Source organism: Vigna angularis, chromosome 7, assembly GCF_016808095.1.
Source record: "Vigna angularis cultivar LongXiaoDou No.4 chromosome 7, ASM1680809v1, whole genome shotgun sequence".
Lineage (NCBI taxonomy): Eukaryota > Viridiplantae > Streptophyta > Magnoliopsida > Fabales > Fabaceae > Vigna > Vigna angularis.
In genome coordinates, this window is record NC_068976.1 from 21,832,562 (window position 1) to 21,847,222 (window position 14,661).

General features: G+C 28.7%; 1 protein-coding gene and 1 long non-coding RNA gene across 2 annotated transcripts; one reads left to right on the plus strand and one right to left on the minus strand.

The window, feature by feature from the left end:
* Window positions 1–1,538: 1,538 nt before the first annotated feature.
* Window positions 1,539–3,679, minus strand: LOC128197924 (uncharacterized). Its single transcript, XR_008250647.1, has 3 exons — window positions 3,617–3,679; window positions 2,127–2,357; window positions 1,539–1,952 (listed from the first exon to the last, which is right to left on the minus strand). It is a non-coding gene; the product is annotated as an uncharacterized LOC128197924 (long non-coding RNA).
* Window positions 3,680–5,200: 1,521 nt separating this feature from the next.
* On the plus strand, window positions 5,201–7,024 carry LOC108337481 (heat stress transcription factor B-4b). Its single transcript, XM_017574014.2, has 2 exons — window positions 5,201–5,955; window positions 6,317–7,024. Exons 1-2 carry the CDS (start codon window positions 5,704–5,706, stop codon window positions 6,881–6,883), a joined length of 819 nt encoding a protein of 272 aa, XP_017429503.1. The 5' UTR covers window positions 5,201–5,703; the 3' UTR covers window positions 6,884–7,024.
* The last annotated feature ends 7,637 nt before the right edge of the window (window positions 7,025–14,661 follow it).

Here is a 14,661-nt window from a genome sequence, read left to right on the forward strand (position 1 = left end):
ATATAGCCGTAAGTTATCCTGGTACTGCTAGGTTTGAATGTACTACACCGAAGTACTTCTCACAAAAAAGATTAAGGGGTTGTGTTAGAGTACAATGTTGTACTACTCGTTTTCACACACATAGCTCAAACGCGTTGTAGTACTACAACTTCCCGTTCCCCACACGTCAATACCAAAGACTATTATAAGTTGTTTTTTACATTACAGAGGTTTGATAACCGATATTGAACTCAATGTGTAGATTTTAATTTCTGATTTGCCCACAATGTCGTGAATTTGGACGTGATTAGATGCACATGAATATAATTTTACTTTTCATAAAGTTAGGGTTTGTATTAATGGGAACCCACAAGTTTATCATATATTATATTATACAGATATTCTAAACTCTAAACGTAGATAGAACATCAAATAGAAAAATATTTAAAATTATAAACGATATATAGAAAGTGAATTCAGGTATAATTAAAGAGCTATACTAGAGGAAAACATGCGTCGTCTTTTAATAGATAATTGATTAAAATTAGGTCATTTTAAAGATAATGTTATCTATTTTAATGTAAAAGAGTGCATCAATTAATCTGAGAACAATAGTTAAAAATTGCGAAAAGGAAAACAAATTTGATGTCAAAAAGAGACAAATATAATTATTTAAGTGGATATGTACATGTGATTTAAAAGGAAAAAAAAGATGAAAATAAAATGTCGAAAATAAAAAATAATTTAATTTTTTAAAAATTATATAAAGAAAGGCGGTAAAATATATCTAAGTATTTTTAATGAGTCGTTACATGAATCCTTACCAATTAAAAATAATATTTTAATGCAAAACTTAAGATTTTCTTAAAATTGAAAGAAAGAAAAAAAACTCTCTTCAACTTAAGCAAATTTATGTGTGTGGAATTCAATCAAAATATTATTTGAAAAGATTAAAATATTTATGAAAAATATTCTTCAACACCTCAATTTTTTACCATTTCATACTAACCTTATTTTTTTCTCTTTTCTTTCTTGAAAAAATTACAAAGTTTTTATTTTTGTGACCATTTTATTATTGTATCTTGTGTCAAATAAATATAAGTGTGTCATAATATCATTTCTTAATATTTATATCAATCTTGATGGTTATGTTAGTACATGAAGGTGGATAACGAAGAACATATATATAAAAAAAAGTCGTAAGGAAAGGATCTTAATATTTAATCATAATACTTACCCTTCATTTCTATTAATTGTCATCACTTTTTTCTTTAATATGTTTGGAAAAGTTAGTGAAAAAAAAAGAAAAAAAGAAAAGGAGTCAAATGTTTTATGTGTACTCTCGAAACGGTGTAGCCCAAAAGAACAGAATATAAAATCGTTGGCATGGGAGCAAAATTCGAACAATCGATAATAACGAGGAATTAAAATGGCATGCATACTTTCCATTGCAGAAATGCATTACTGCACCACTTTGACTGTCACGAGGAAAAAACAAAAAACAAAAGGGCAATTGGTAAAGATTAGAGAACAAAATGTATGCATGCAGACATGGAAGAGAGTGAAAGGTTGGTTGGAAAAAAAGCCTATGAAATTGCCCTTTCCATTCACTTTTAAATACACGACCATGGTTCATTTTTTCTAATGCTTTGTTCTCTGCACACTGCTTGACCTAAATTGTTGTCTTTCCTAGGCAGAAAGACACACCATTCACCTCTCTCTCTCTCTCTCTCTCCACTAACCATCACTTTTTCACCTTTTCTATGCCCTCTCTAAATAACAAAGTTCTTCAGAGAAAAAAGAGAAAGGAAAACTGTTACTTCCTGTGCTGATCACTGCTTCTGACAATTCCTTGTTCATATTCTAAAACAAAACAACTTTCAATAAACAACAGTAACATTTTAAACTCACCTTAATCTCAGTTCCATCTTGTTTTTCTCACAACACCATTTATCACCATGTTTACATGAATTCTGCAAAAAAGAAAGTTTTAAATACGGGACCCTTGATCATGAAAAAGAGAGAGATACATAGTGTAAACGTAACCACACTTGAGAGACAAATGCATGAGGGGTAATGATGCAAAAATCCAAGTAATAGGAGCAATTACTTTACATATAAATGCTTGATAGACTAAAGCTTCCTACCATTGTCCTCCGCATGTGAATTTTCATCATTTGCCTGAGATGTGGTGCTGAATTCTTCATCCACTGATGAGCCACTCCATAGAAGCAACCACATATCACTTTATTAAGGTAGATACATCAACTCACAGCCCTCCCACTAAGATTTTCTTTTCAAAAGGAAAAAAAAAAACTAATATCGTTCCACTATCAGTATAACTTGATATAATCATTTTTCATTCCATCTTCTGTCATCTGCACATCTTAGAGAATGTTTACCTTATTAACTTCACCAGAAAAAGAAAATGACTCTTTGACAAGATATTCAAAATTTCATCATATCAAAGTGTGTCTGTGTGTATCAAAGTCTCTTAACTACTGTAAATTACTGCTGGTCTTTATTCTTCTAGTACTAGTTCTGAAGTTTATTGCAACAGAGAAAAAAAATAGACATGATTAAGTTTCTCAGAATAGATATGTATAACATCTCTTAATCATGATATAGTTTTTATTTTGTTTAGTTTAATTGAAGGTTTGAAAGTAATAAAGTAAGTTCAGTAGTTAACTATGCATGTGTATACAAATACTACACTGATGCAACCAAATCTGGACAAAAGCATATTTTGGGGCAAATAAGGTTTTTTATGCATTAAGTTCATGGTTCTAGCTATCTTCCACTTTTTCTTTGTAAGGTTGTTTATCCTCTCCATTAAAGGTACACTTGTGGGTGCATGTTGTCAGATTTCAATTTTTCACTATACATTCAATAATCTTCACCAAAGAATTAGTGTTTAACTTTCGGTTTAGAGATATTTTCAGTGTAAAAGCATAAAAGAAAGTTGGATGGTTGGTTTTCAAAACACTTCAACTTCCAAAGAACTCTCTCTCACACACACACATATTATAAAGAGGCACAGTTTCTGTTCTTCAAATTTCAAGAGTGCAATCATGGAATTTAATTAACCTGGGTGTTAACTTTTACAAAACCTCTAAGCTTTCAAACCTTCCCTTTTTGTTAATTAATCCAATAATAGTGACTTTTGGAGGCATCTTCTGTATATTAATTTAGTTGCAACATGCTGATATTCACATGTTATGCATTTAGATTTGTGCATGATACATAAAAGACAAAACCCTCTCTCTCTTTCTCTTTAAAAAGGCATGCAGTGGGTCACATGGATGGAGATGGATCATGTGATGCAACAACATACATTGCCCACTTCTACTGGAAACTGTAGGTGTACGTTGGTAACATTAATTTCTAATATTATTAGAATCTTCTCCTTATTGAAACATTATTTGAAACTTTCAGATTCTTAGCAGTGATGCAGGGTATTTTAGAGGCTTCCTAACTACACATTGACCACCAAACAGTATCAAAAAATTCAAGATTCAAAAGCATGCTTACAGGACTTAATTTCAACACATACATTTTCAAAGTAATAAAAGTGAGAAAGAAGAGAAGAATGTGGAAAGAAAGAAAGAAAGTAGAAAGAGAGTGATATGAATGTGACCTCTCCAACAATGGAATCTAGAGCTAGAAGGTTGTGCACAAGATCATTTTCTTCCTTCTCTCATGCATATGTGATTAGAGGCAGCAGCATTGAAAATTGAAATATATGTACATACCTTATCTAGTCAAATGACAGAAGATTCACTCATAATAATTGTGCAGTGTATATATAAATACATTATTCCATGATTGATGAGTAGAAGGAGCTACTTCTGTATGTGTAGGTCACGGGTGTGCTTTGGATTGTACAAAAATGAATAAAGGTCAGAATGTTCTACCTTGAAAACTAGGTACAAAGCACTTTGAGACTTACAATTATATAATAACCTCATTTTCTATCATGTTCTATAGTTATGTACAAGAGGCAAACTTTGACGTATAGCTGTAGTGGGAAAAGATTTAAAATGGTGACCCTCGTGATCACAACCCAACAGTGATCCCCACAAATATCCCTATGAAATAAGAAAAAGGTATTTCTTCAGAAAATAAAGGGTGGGATGGATATGATAGCTGAGAAAAAGGGAAATTACAACCACATAATTCTTCAACAGTGTTTATCTTTTCTGGTTTCTGAGACACTTTTCTCATGCTGGAAATCAAAAAGTCATGATTTGGGTGATCTAAGAAAGTTTCTATCCCATCAATCCTTATTAGTACTTTACTTGAATGAGATTGTTGTGAGATTAACCTGTCATAGCTTCTGTGTAAACGATAACCTTGAATTATTGTTATAGATAAGAATATCTGATGGTGATGATAAATAAAGAATAGAGCTATATATGCATAAAGATAGTGCATTTAACTTTTAGTATTTGAAGCAGAATTTTATCCTTTATTTCCACAACTAATGTGGAGTGATGTGTTCCAAAGTTCAGTAATTGATCACTTGAAAGAATCATTCGTTATTCAAAAACAAAAGGGTGGATGGAAATTGTACAAAGGTATCATTCAAGGGAACTTATCTGATTAAAATTTAATACAGAAAAAACCAGTCTAATTAAGAAATGGCTTCTGTGTTACACATTCAAAAAGCTTGAGAAGAGTTGAGAATATCTCCTCTTTTATTGGACAAAAAAATATACAGCACAGCAGGCTTTGGTTCTAGTTTCCAAGTAAAGACGAGGGTGGAGGAGAGGGAGGGACCAACAAATTGAACAACTTCTGACATTGATATAATAGTGGGCCAATGAATATACATAAAAGTAAGCATATTTTCTTTTTAATTTGGAGGACTATCACAACCTTCCAAGTTTCAGTTCCACACAATAGTGTGTGTCACACAGACAAAAATACTTAAAATATCACCTTCCAATTTTAATTATTATTCTAGGAATTTGCGGAGGACATGAGATCTTTGTATCCACAGAAAAAAAATCACTGTATTATGCAGCCTTCAAACTTTTTTAACTTCAAACTCAAAAGAACTGATCTTGCAACCCATCTCAGTAGTACATTTTAAGTTTTAATTAATATGCCCTCATGCACCTTCTCTCCAAATTTTGGAGAATATTGTATACACATATATATATATATATATATATATATCCCATTGGTATCACTCCAAAATAAAAATAGAAAGTAGCTCACATCTCTAGAAGCATCACAACCCACCACCACTGCATCTCAGAGAACAATCAATAGCTAATTAATAGCTCATTGGATCTTATTATAGCTTATCCTAGAAAAATACATTGTTTTTACTGACATGGTCATATGCTTCTTAAAGTTTGTAAACTAACTACACACATGATAGAGGGGGGGTCGGACAAAGAATAGTTATTTAAGTAAATATGTCATATGTTTCTGTTTCAGAGTTGTAAAACTATGAGTAATGATACTTGCATATGTGCATAGTGTACACTTTCTTAGCATCACATAGTGTTATTTATTATACTTTTTCTTCTGTATCTGTTAATCTCTCTTTAGGGTCTAATAGCATAGCACATAAGTATGCATGCATCATTTTTCAAAATATAATGTGAGAGAGAGTGAATGAGGTTCTTTAAAACTTGGTGGTGTGGTAAAAGTGAATGAAGAGGAGAGCTCCAAAGCATAGTATTGGAAGCAGCAGCACTCTTTGGTTCAGTGATGGCTTTCACACTAGACAGGTGTGAAGACAGCATGGTATTCACCATGGATTCTCAGAAGTCTGTGCCTGCTCCCTTTCTGACAAAAACATACCAACTTGTTGATGACCCTCTCACTGACCACATTGTGTCTTGGGGTGATGATGAAACCACGTTTGTTGTGAGAAGGCCCCCAGAGTTTGCTAGAGATCTTCTTCCAAACTATTTCAAGCACAACAACTTCTCAAGCTTTGTTAGACAGCTAAATACCTATGTGAGAATAATGTCTTCTGTATATGCACAACTTCTTTCCTCTCTATATATACTTCACCATTGCTTTTGTGCTATCTTCTGATAAATTAAGATTTCCTGCAAGACAATTTTTCACCCCTATTGAGTTAGATTTCTCCATCTTCATTTCTTGACAAAGTTTCTTATTCAGAAGAGTAGAGAAATGGAATCTTCTGTAGTATAAAACCTTAAAAGTACAATGGTCTTGTCTCCATATTTTTGCCTTAACAAGGCTAAGTTATGATTGCCTAGCTACACAAGCTTCATGATTGACTTATGCTTGTAAAACTGCACATATATATCTATATCTATATCTATATATATAGCTTTCCCTCTTTTTGCAGGGTTTCAAGAAGGTAGCTGCTGATAGGTGGGAGTTTGCAAATGAATACTTCAGAAAAGGATCTAAGCACCTTCTATGTGAAATCCACAGGAGGAAAACCCCTCACCCTTATCAACAACATTACCATATGCATGACCAACCACCACAGCTTCTTCAGCCAGATGAGAATCTGTGTTGGATTGATACTCCTCCATTACCATCTCCTAAGGCAGGCAATGATATCTTAACAGCACTTTCTGAGGACAACCAGAGACTGAGAAGAAAGAACTTCATGCTGTTATCAGAACTGACTCACATGAAGAATCTATACAATGATATCATATATTTCATCCAAAACCATGTAAGTCCTGCTTCCTATGAACAAAGAAGCAGCAGTGCTATTCTGAAGCTGGTAGAATTGGAATCATCACCTCAGTCTCGAAATTTGATCAGAGCAGCTAAGAGTCATATCATGGAGAAGTCTTTGGTAAGTTCCAGTGATGAGGCTAATGGTTCTGTGAAGCTCTTTGGGGTTCCTCTCTGTGGCAAAAAGAGATTGCACCCAGGTAACCTTCATCAACAAGAATAGTATGCACTTCTCAGTCAGAACTTCTTCACATTATGTTTATCAGCTTTTATTGAACAACTCTCACTGATTTTGCTGACATTTGAAGAGAAGCATGTATAGAAGAGGCTTGTGTTCAGATTAGCTAGACTTGTTTCTTTAGAACTTTCTTCTAGATTATATGTTTCTGAAAGAAAAAAACCATAAAAAGAAAAAAAAGAACAGTTGTTTGCTTATTTTATAGTCCAAAAATAAAATAGCTTGTTAGTTAATTACCTTTTTTATCACTAATTTTTTTTCATTAGTTCCTTAATTTTATATATAACACGTTATTTAGCTAAGAACCAATTTCCAGGACTTCCTTAAATAAAGGATCCAAAGTAGTGACAACAAAATGACAGCTTCTCTCATAGAATAGACCTTTGAACTGGGAATATTATTAAAAAATTGACAACAGTATATTTTAATTGTATTTTCAATAAATATATAATAAAAAGTGAAATATAAAATGATTGTACATAAGAATATATATATATATATATATATATATATATATATATATATATATATATATATATATATATTTTTGTCATAACATCTTTTTCAATATATAAGAAAAGGGGACAGAAAAAAAAAGTTACTAGAGAAAAAAATATATTTCATGGAATAAAAGGTTAAATATTTGAGTTGTGAAAGAATGTTATAAGAATATATATCATTTACTTTTACTAAAAATTTAGGATGGGAGGATGATATTTCAGTACAAGGCTCTATAGTTTTGTATATTAGTTTGGCGAAAATTATTAAACTTAGTTTAAAGAAAAATATATTTAAAGGTATAAAATATGAATCCATTTTCTCTCATATCCATTAATATGTTCCTAAAGTTTTATTCAAACTTTTAAATAAATAAAAATAATTTAATGAAGCTTAAATATTTGTTTAAATTCAATGAAGTAATAAGTTATATAATGATTTAACCAAAGAAAATCCGAAAGAATGGACTTCATATATGGAGTACAGATTCAATAAATAAATGGTGGGTTGTCTAATTTGGTAAAAGCTTATTTTTAAATATATCGATATTTCAAAATAAAATAATAGTAGTTTATACATATTGCATATTAATAGTATAATTTATTGATTTGGTAAACAGTATTTTATCCTATATGATCATGTCTTTATATTGATATTATTTAACTAAAATAAAATATATAACAATAACTACTATTTTAGCCTTTTACACATTGGATAAACTACAATTTTAGTTTTTGAAAGTAAAAGATATTATCACACTAATATCTAAATATACAAATTTTAAAATAAACTTAACTATTGTGATTTTAGCTCCTAAACTTCATGATCTTATTATTATTTTAATCCTTAAAAGTATATGGATACCATCATTTAAATCACACTACTTTTTGAATCTCAGTGAGCTGAAATTAATGAACTCAAGCTAAGAAAACCAAACTCGTGCATGAATAATCCTTATGGATCTTCGAAGTAGAAGCTCAAGCCCAATTCCAACCCATGTCCAACATCCTCCATTACCGGATTTCTTTTGCAAAATTATTTTTTACATTCTGCACCCCATGATTATTTCTTGCACCCCATATGAGCAATAAAATAACTAAAATATCCTCTTTTGCTGACCATATCATTGTCATTATCGTCACCATATCTTTTTTGTTGTACCCATACCATCGCTATACTCACGTCGTTTCTAAACCCGATTAAGGATGGAGGAGATACATTTCTTCCAAACTTTTTATAGAAATTTTCTTCCAAAATGTTTTCAAAATTAATAATATGTAAATGAATGTTTAAACTAGGGATGACAACAGGTCGGACACGGATAGTGTATACCCACAATACGACCCGACAAAAAAAAAATTCATCCACTATCCGACCCGCTACCCGCATGGATACTCGCTTAAAAAATATCCACGGATATTTTAAAACCTGCGGATACCCATGGATACCCGTAAATACCCACAAATATTTAATAAATTATATTTTTATAAATTATTAAAATAAAATTACAAAAGATATATAAATTTTAATTAAATATACATTAAAATTTATTTTTCATTAAATTTAACCTTATAAAATATAAATTAATGTTAATTTTGATTAAATTTAACTTAATAAAATATAAATTTAATTTTTATTTTTATTTTTTGCGAGTAATGAATATCCGCGGGTATGGATAGTATAATACTCACACCCGACCCCTTTATAAGCGGGTATTAAAATACCTGCTACACGCGAGTAGTAAATATCTACGGATATCAACTATCCATCGTGGATTTTATCCGTGGGTATCTGCGGACGCGGATTTTTTTGCCATCCCCTGTTTAAACACATCATAAAATATAAAATAGTCATTTTAAAAGCAATGTGGTGAAAACAGTAATTATGAGAGTGCAGAAAGCAAAAGCCCAAACTTGTACCTCATTTTCTTCCGCACCCCCAACTTTTTGATGCAGTTCTCATTTTATCCCTACAAAATATATATTAAATAAATAAATTATTAATATATGTGTAATATGGGGTCTGAAATCTAAGACTTCATTGGATTAGAAAATCTGGTTAACATACAAAATCACATAATCAGAATTTAAAATCTGATAAACAAAAAGAAATTAACATTTATCCAGATTTTAAGATAAACAAAATATTTAATCAAAATTTGAAATCTTATAAATAAAAATTGACACATAATTGGATTTCAAAATCCAATATAACTTTTGAAAGTTGATAAAAAAAATTCTCTCTCAAATCCACTAAAAAAATGGACACTTAATCCAACTTCAAAATTCAATAAATAAAAAAATTAACACTTAATCAAATTTTGGAATTAGTGAAAAAAATTGACACCAAAATTCAAAATCTAATAGAAAAAAGTTCACATTTACGAATTGCGAAATCCGGTCATACACTGATTTACGAGCTGCCTCAGATTCTAGCAAATAAATTAACCTCAAAAGCAACAAGTGATGAGTATCTGACTCCATTACACCAAAGGAAGTTCCACGGACAAAGGATGAATTCGATCACCTTTTCAAGCAAATGCAACAGAATTGAGTTTTCAGAAATGGTTATTATATAATATTTATTTAATATATATTTTGTAGAAGTAAAATGGAAACTGCAGAAAAAAAAAACCCAAAGAAAAAAGAGCTACTAAAAGTGGAAATAAGAATGATCTAGAAATGAAGATTAATGCTTTGGCATCTGGTTCATAGGTTGATACATAGTTCATATTGATAGAGAAAGAAAGAGATAATTTAATATGGAGAAATATGTGGGGTAGTGGTGGGGCTTTGATGGATCACATGTTCAAACTTTAGGGGACAACTACCAAAAGATTGTTTGCCTTAGTGCAAATATCAATCTAATTAACCAAACACAATACCATGTTTAAATCATCCAACAAATATTTCTTCACTCCCATTTACTTCACAGTTAAAAACAACTTTTTCAGACATTATCGTCAGTTACGAATTTGGCTTTTGTAATGTTCATTCAGATAAGCTTTTGCACTTTCTTCATCCTCTCCAATGATAACTTAACCAAAAAAGATTAATCCTTTGAGTAAATCCAAAACACCCACTGAGAAAGATCCACCAAAGTCATATGTATCTATCTATCTATCCATCCATCCCAAAGGGAACCACTTTTGTAGTACAATTCATTCCCTATTGTGCTAAGTGACTGCATCCATTGCAGGGCCTGCAATTTCTAACGATGCTTTCCTTCAGCCACGTTGCCCACTTCACACACCCAAGAAAAAAGGTTGCTTTTTTAATGTCTCAATCTTTTAAGGTGCCCTTATCCACCATTGCTCTTCAGTTCCTCAGAAAAAAATACTACACTTTTAAATTGTTGACCTCACCACACTCATACACACTAACTATACTTTCTTTCGTATTGCTTTCTTATGTAGTTGAAAAATATATTCCGATATACATCAATTTTTTTTTATTTAACATTATTTTTTCTTAATTTCTTTTTTACTTTTCATCATTTCTTGAAAAATATAAAAATTCATTTTTTATCATTATAGCTTTGGTAACTTTTCATCAATGATCCTTTTATCTACCGGATATCAACCATACATTTAAGGATGATTTGTAAAAAGAAACTTACATTAAACAACTTCTTATATTTGTTGCTCAGAAAAATATTCCCAAAATGATATTTTATCTTCGATAAATCATTAATAATTTAGTGTTTCTAGAGTTTTTATATATTAATATTAATACATACGATTGATATATATTAACTTAAAAAAATATTAAATATATTATTTTTATCTTTTATCTTTAATTAATTTATTATTATTTTTTATTTATAAATTGTTGTACCATTATTCTATTTTGTTATTACCTAAAAAACCAGAATGAAGCAAACCCAACAAAGTCACTTTTGTTTGGCATTTGTTGAGTCCCTTAAACTGATAATGCTTCCTCGTTGTACTCTATGCAATGAATGAAAAGCTTGTGTTATAGTACAATTCTGTATCAATTCCACTTTTGATTCTCCATTGTTACAGAATTATGATCACTATCATTATTAGCACAAAGTCTTTGGTTACTGTTACCATTTGACTTTAAGCTTTTATAACTTAATCATTGATTTTTTTTATTTTATTTTTGAAATTTCTAGTAAGAGATTCTTTTTAAATCCCTCATATATTTCTTATATTTTAAAAATATATTTCTATATCTCTTAATTTTTTTTATCAAAGATGTTAATAATTATCAACTGTCTATCATAGCATGTATAGAACTAAGTTTGATATAGCTATTGCTAAAACAAGTTCCATTATTAGTATGAATTATTTATCAATTTGTATTGATGTTTAATTTCTAGATGAAACTTTAGTTGATCTTTCTTTTCAACCCGATAATTTGATTGTTTATGTAAAGCATGCAATGTCCCTTTTATTTTGGTAATACGGTTGTTTATTTATTTATTTGTGTTATTACTTTATATTTATTATCAAAGAAAAAATAAAATTTATCTTTCCTAAATTGTATCAAATAACACTAATTTTAAAATAAACACTCATATATTTAATATTATTAGTAAAATAATATTCATATTTCTTACCGTTTAATGGATTTTTTATTTTAATAAAAAAACTTAACTTTTTGTATTTTTTTTTAAGTGACACTCTCATTTCTTATTTATTTAAAAATATAAAATTAAATCAAATTTAAATAGAAAATTAATAAAAAATTGAGTACTTTAATATAAACTACTCAACTTTTTAAAATATATATATATATATATATATATATATATATATATATATATATATATATATGTATTTATTTATTGAAGGGATATAAGTTTCATTTTATTAAAAATATAAGAAAGGTGTATATATTTATTTTCAGAATCAGAGTAGATGTGAATTATTTGACACAGAGTCAAAGAAATTAAGTATGCTTCTTTTTTTATTAAAAAAATTGTCAGTCTTAATATCACGATGTGATGAATAAGATATGCCAAAGAAAAGTGATTGTCTTATATTCTAAATTCTGTTTTACTAGTGATTAGGCTTTTAATTAAAATAAGTTGGATATGAACAAGTCATATTCTTGAGTAGAAAAAAGAAGTTTAAATATTGGTAAAAGCGACCATTAAAAAAGTCTCATGATTGTGATAACATTAAAAAATAGTTTCCAAACAACTTGCGTGTGCAAATAGTTTCTTCAAAGATATGTAAGAACATTTTAATTTGAAAAAAAATGGTTCAGCCAGCTTAAAAACAAATTTAATGATGAACAAAAAAAACCATTTTAAGGTTCAATTTCAGTGGCTTAGCTTAGATTTTCAAGTGTCAATATTGAACAGCCAAAAAAGAAGAAAGAAACAAAGTTATCATTAAAAAATATTGCATATATATATATATATATATAATACTTTCACAACATTTTTTTTATAACATTTTAACGTCATTTACGTGTCTATATATTTTAACATCATCTATATGTTATTTTTTGATTTGTTCAAAATTACTTCACAATTAATAATAATAATTATAAACATCAATATAGATCAATCACATAATGAAATAATAATTATAAACACCAATATAGATCAATCAGAATGATCATCTCATTAAAAAAATGTTTTCAAATTATCATTTCAAAAGAAAAATAAATTTGGAAAAATAAAAATAAGAAAAACCCTAATGAATGATCTCCACCATGGACCAGAAAGAAAGTATAGTGAGTGATGCTTAAAATCATAGCTATGGTTAAACCTAAACCTAAGCCTAGATATCTATGCCTACTCTATAGCTAAATAATTATACTTTGTGTTATTAAATTAAAGTGAAGTTATTGTGAATTTTTTTTTGACAATGATGGTTGCTCCATATATCAACCATATTATTGAAGGACCAATGTCATACATACATGTCAATACTTTACACCTTTCATATCTCATGCATCATAAACCAATGACATGATCACAATATTTTATAGTGTCAAACTAACACATATTGTACGTGAATGTTCATTATTTGGGGTGTATTTATCTAAATATTTAGAAGATAGTTTTCCTCTAATTCTTAAATGCACATGTTTTTTCTTCTCCTTCTTATATGCTGAGATTAATATCAGATATAAATTAATATAAGTTTTTCTGAATTTAAGTTCTACAGGTAAGAAAGTTAAGCATTTCGTAAGAAAATAATGATTTATAGATATGTTGTTTTAAGGTTTTAAATTAGAGTTACTCTTTTATGTAAATTGGATTTAAATCTTATTTATTTAGATCAATAATATTTAATTATTTATAAATGAAAAGTTTCTAGAAAAATAGATTTTAAGTTTAATTCAATTTTGTAAAATTAATTTATAAAATAAAGTTTGTAGTTAATAATCCAATAAACCACGAGTATCTTAATTCTAATATTATGTTAATAAATAGATTTTAAATCTAATTTTGATTTATAAAATAAAATTTATATTTATTTATATATATTTTAAATTAATAAGATATGCTAGACTTCCAATAAAAATAAAAGAAAATATTTATTTTAAATAGATGATAAAATATTTATTTTTATAGAATACTTTATTAACATAGTTGATATTTTTATTTTAAAGTAAGTTAAACATAAAGTTTATATAAAATTTTAGTTGAGTTGAAAGTTTATCATCTTCATCTTCATGGAAGCACAATAATAATTCATTCTTCTCTCTCTGTGAAAAGAAAGAATTGCGTTATGGAATATTGTGAGGTGATGGACCACCCAAGACATCAATCACAATATCAATATCAATATCAATATCACCAAACTTTGAGAGTGAGAGCACCAATAATTCAATATTTTCTCTTTCTAACATCATTCAATTTTAAATATTAAATCCTAGGGAAGGGAGATACACATCCATCGTCTTCCTATATTTTTCAATATTAAATAAATAAAACAGAGTTAGACAATACAAGTAATAATTAATTCATGATTTCATCTTCCTACGCCTACACAGATTGATTTAATCAATTTATTTTATAATTACAATTCGAATTATAACGTATTTGATTAAAAAAATATAAATGGTTATATCGTGTTAATCAGTGTTAAAGTATTACTTTTAAATTAAAATAAAAGATAAATTGATCCCAACTTAAAAAATTAAAAAGATACTTAGTCCACTGAAAGATAACTATAATATTAGTTTCTTCTGCAAATTATATATAATTAAAGCTTAGTGATATAGTTTACAATGGTTAACAAACAAAAAAAAGTGTAGAGTAGAAGTTTTTTTTTTTTT

Bases quoted from the DNA above. Each gene is read 5' to 3' on its own strand.
- LOC108337481 (XM_017574014.2), top strand. From the start codon at position 5,704: ATGGCTTTCACACTAGACAGGTGTGAAGACAGCATGGTATTCACCATG. The intron at 5,956-6,316 runs GTGAGAATAATG...CTCTTTTTGCAG, and splicing joins TTAGACAGCTAAATACCTAT to GGTTTCAAGAAGGTAGCTGC.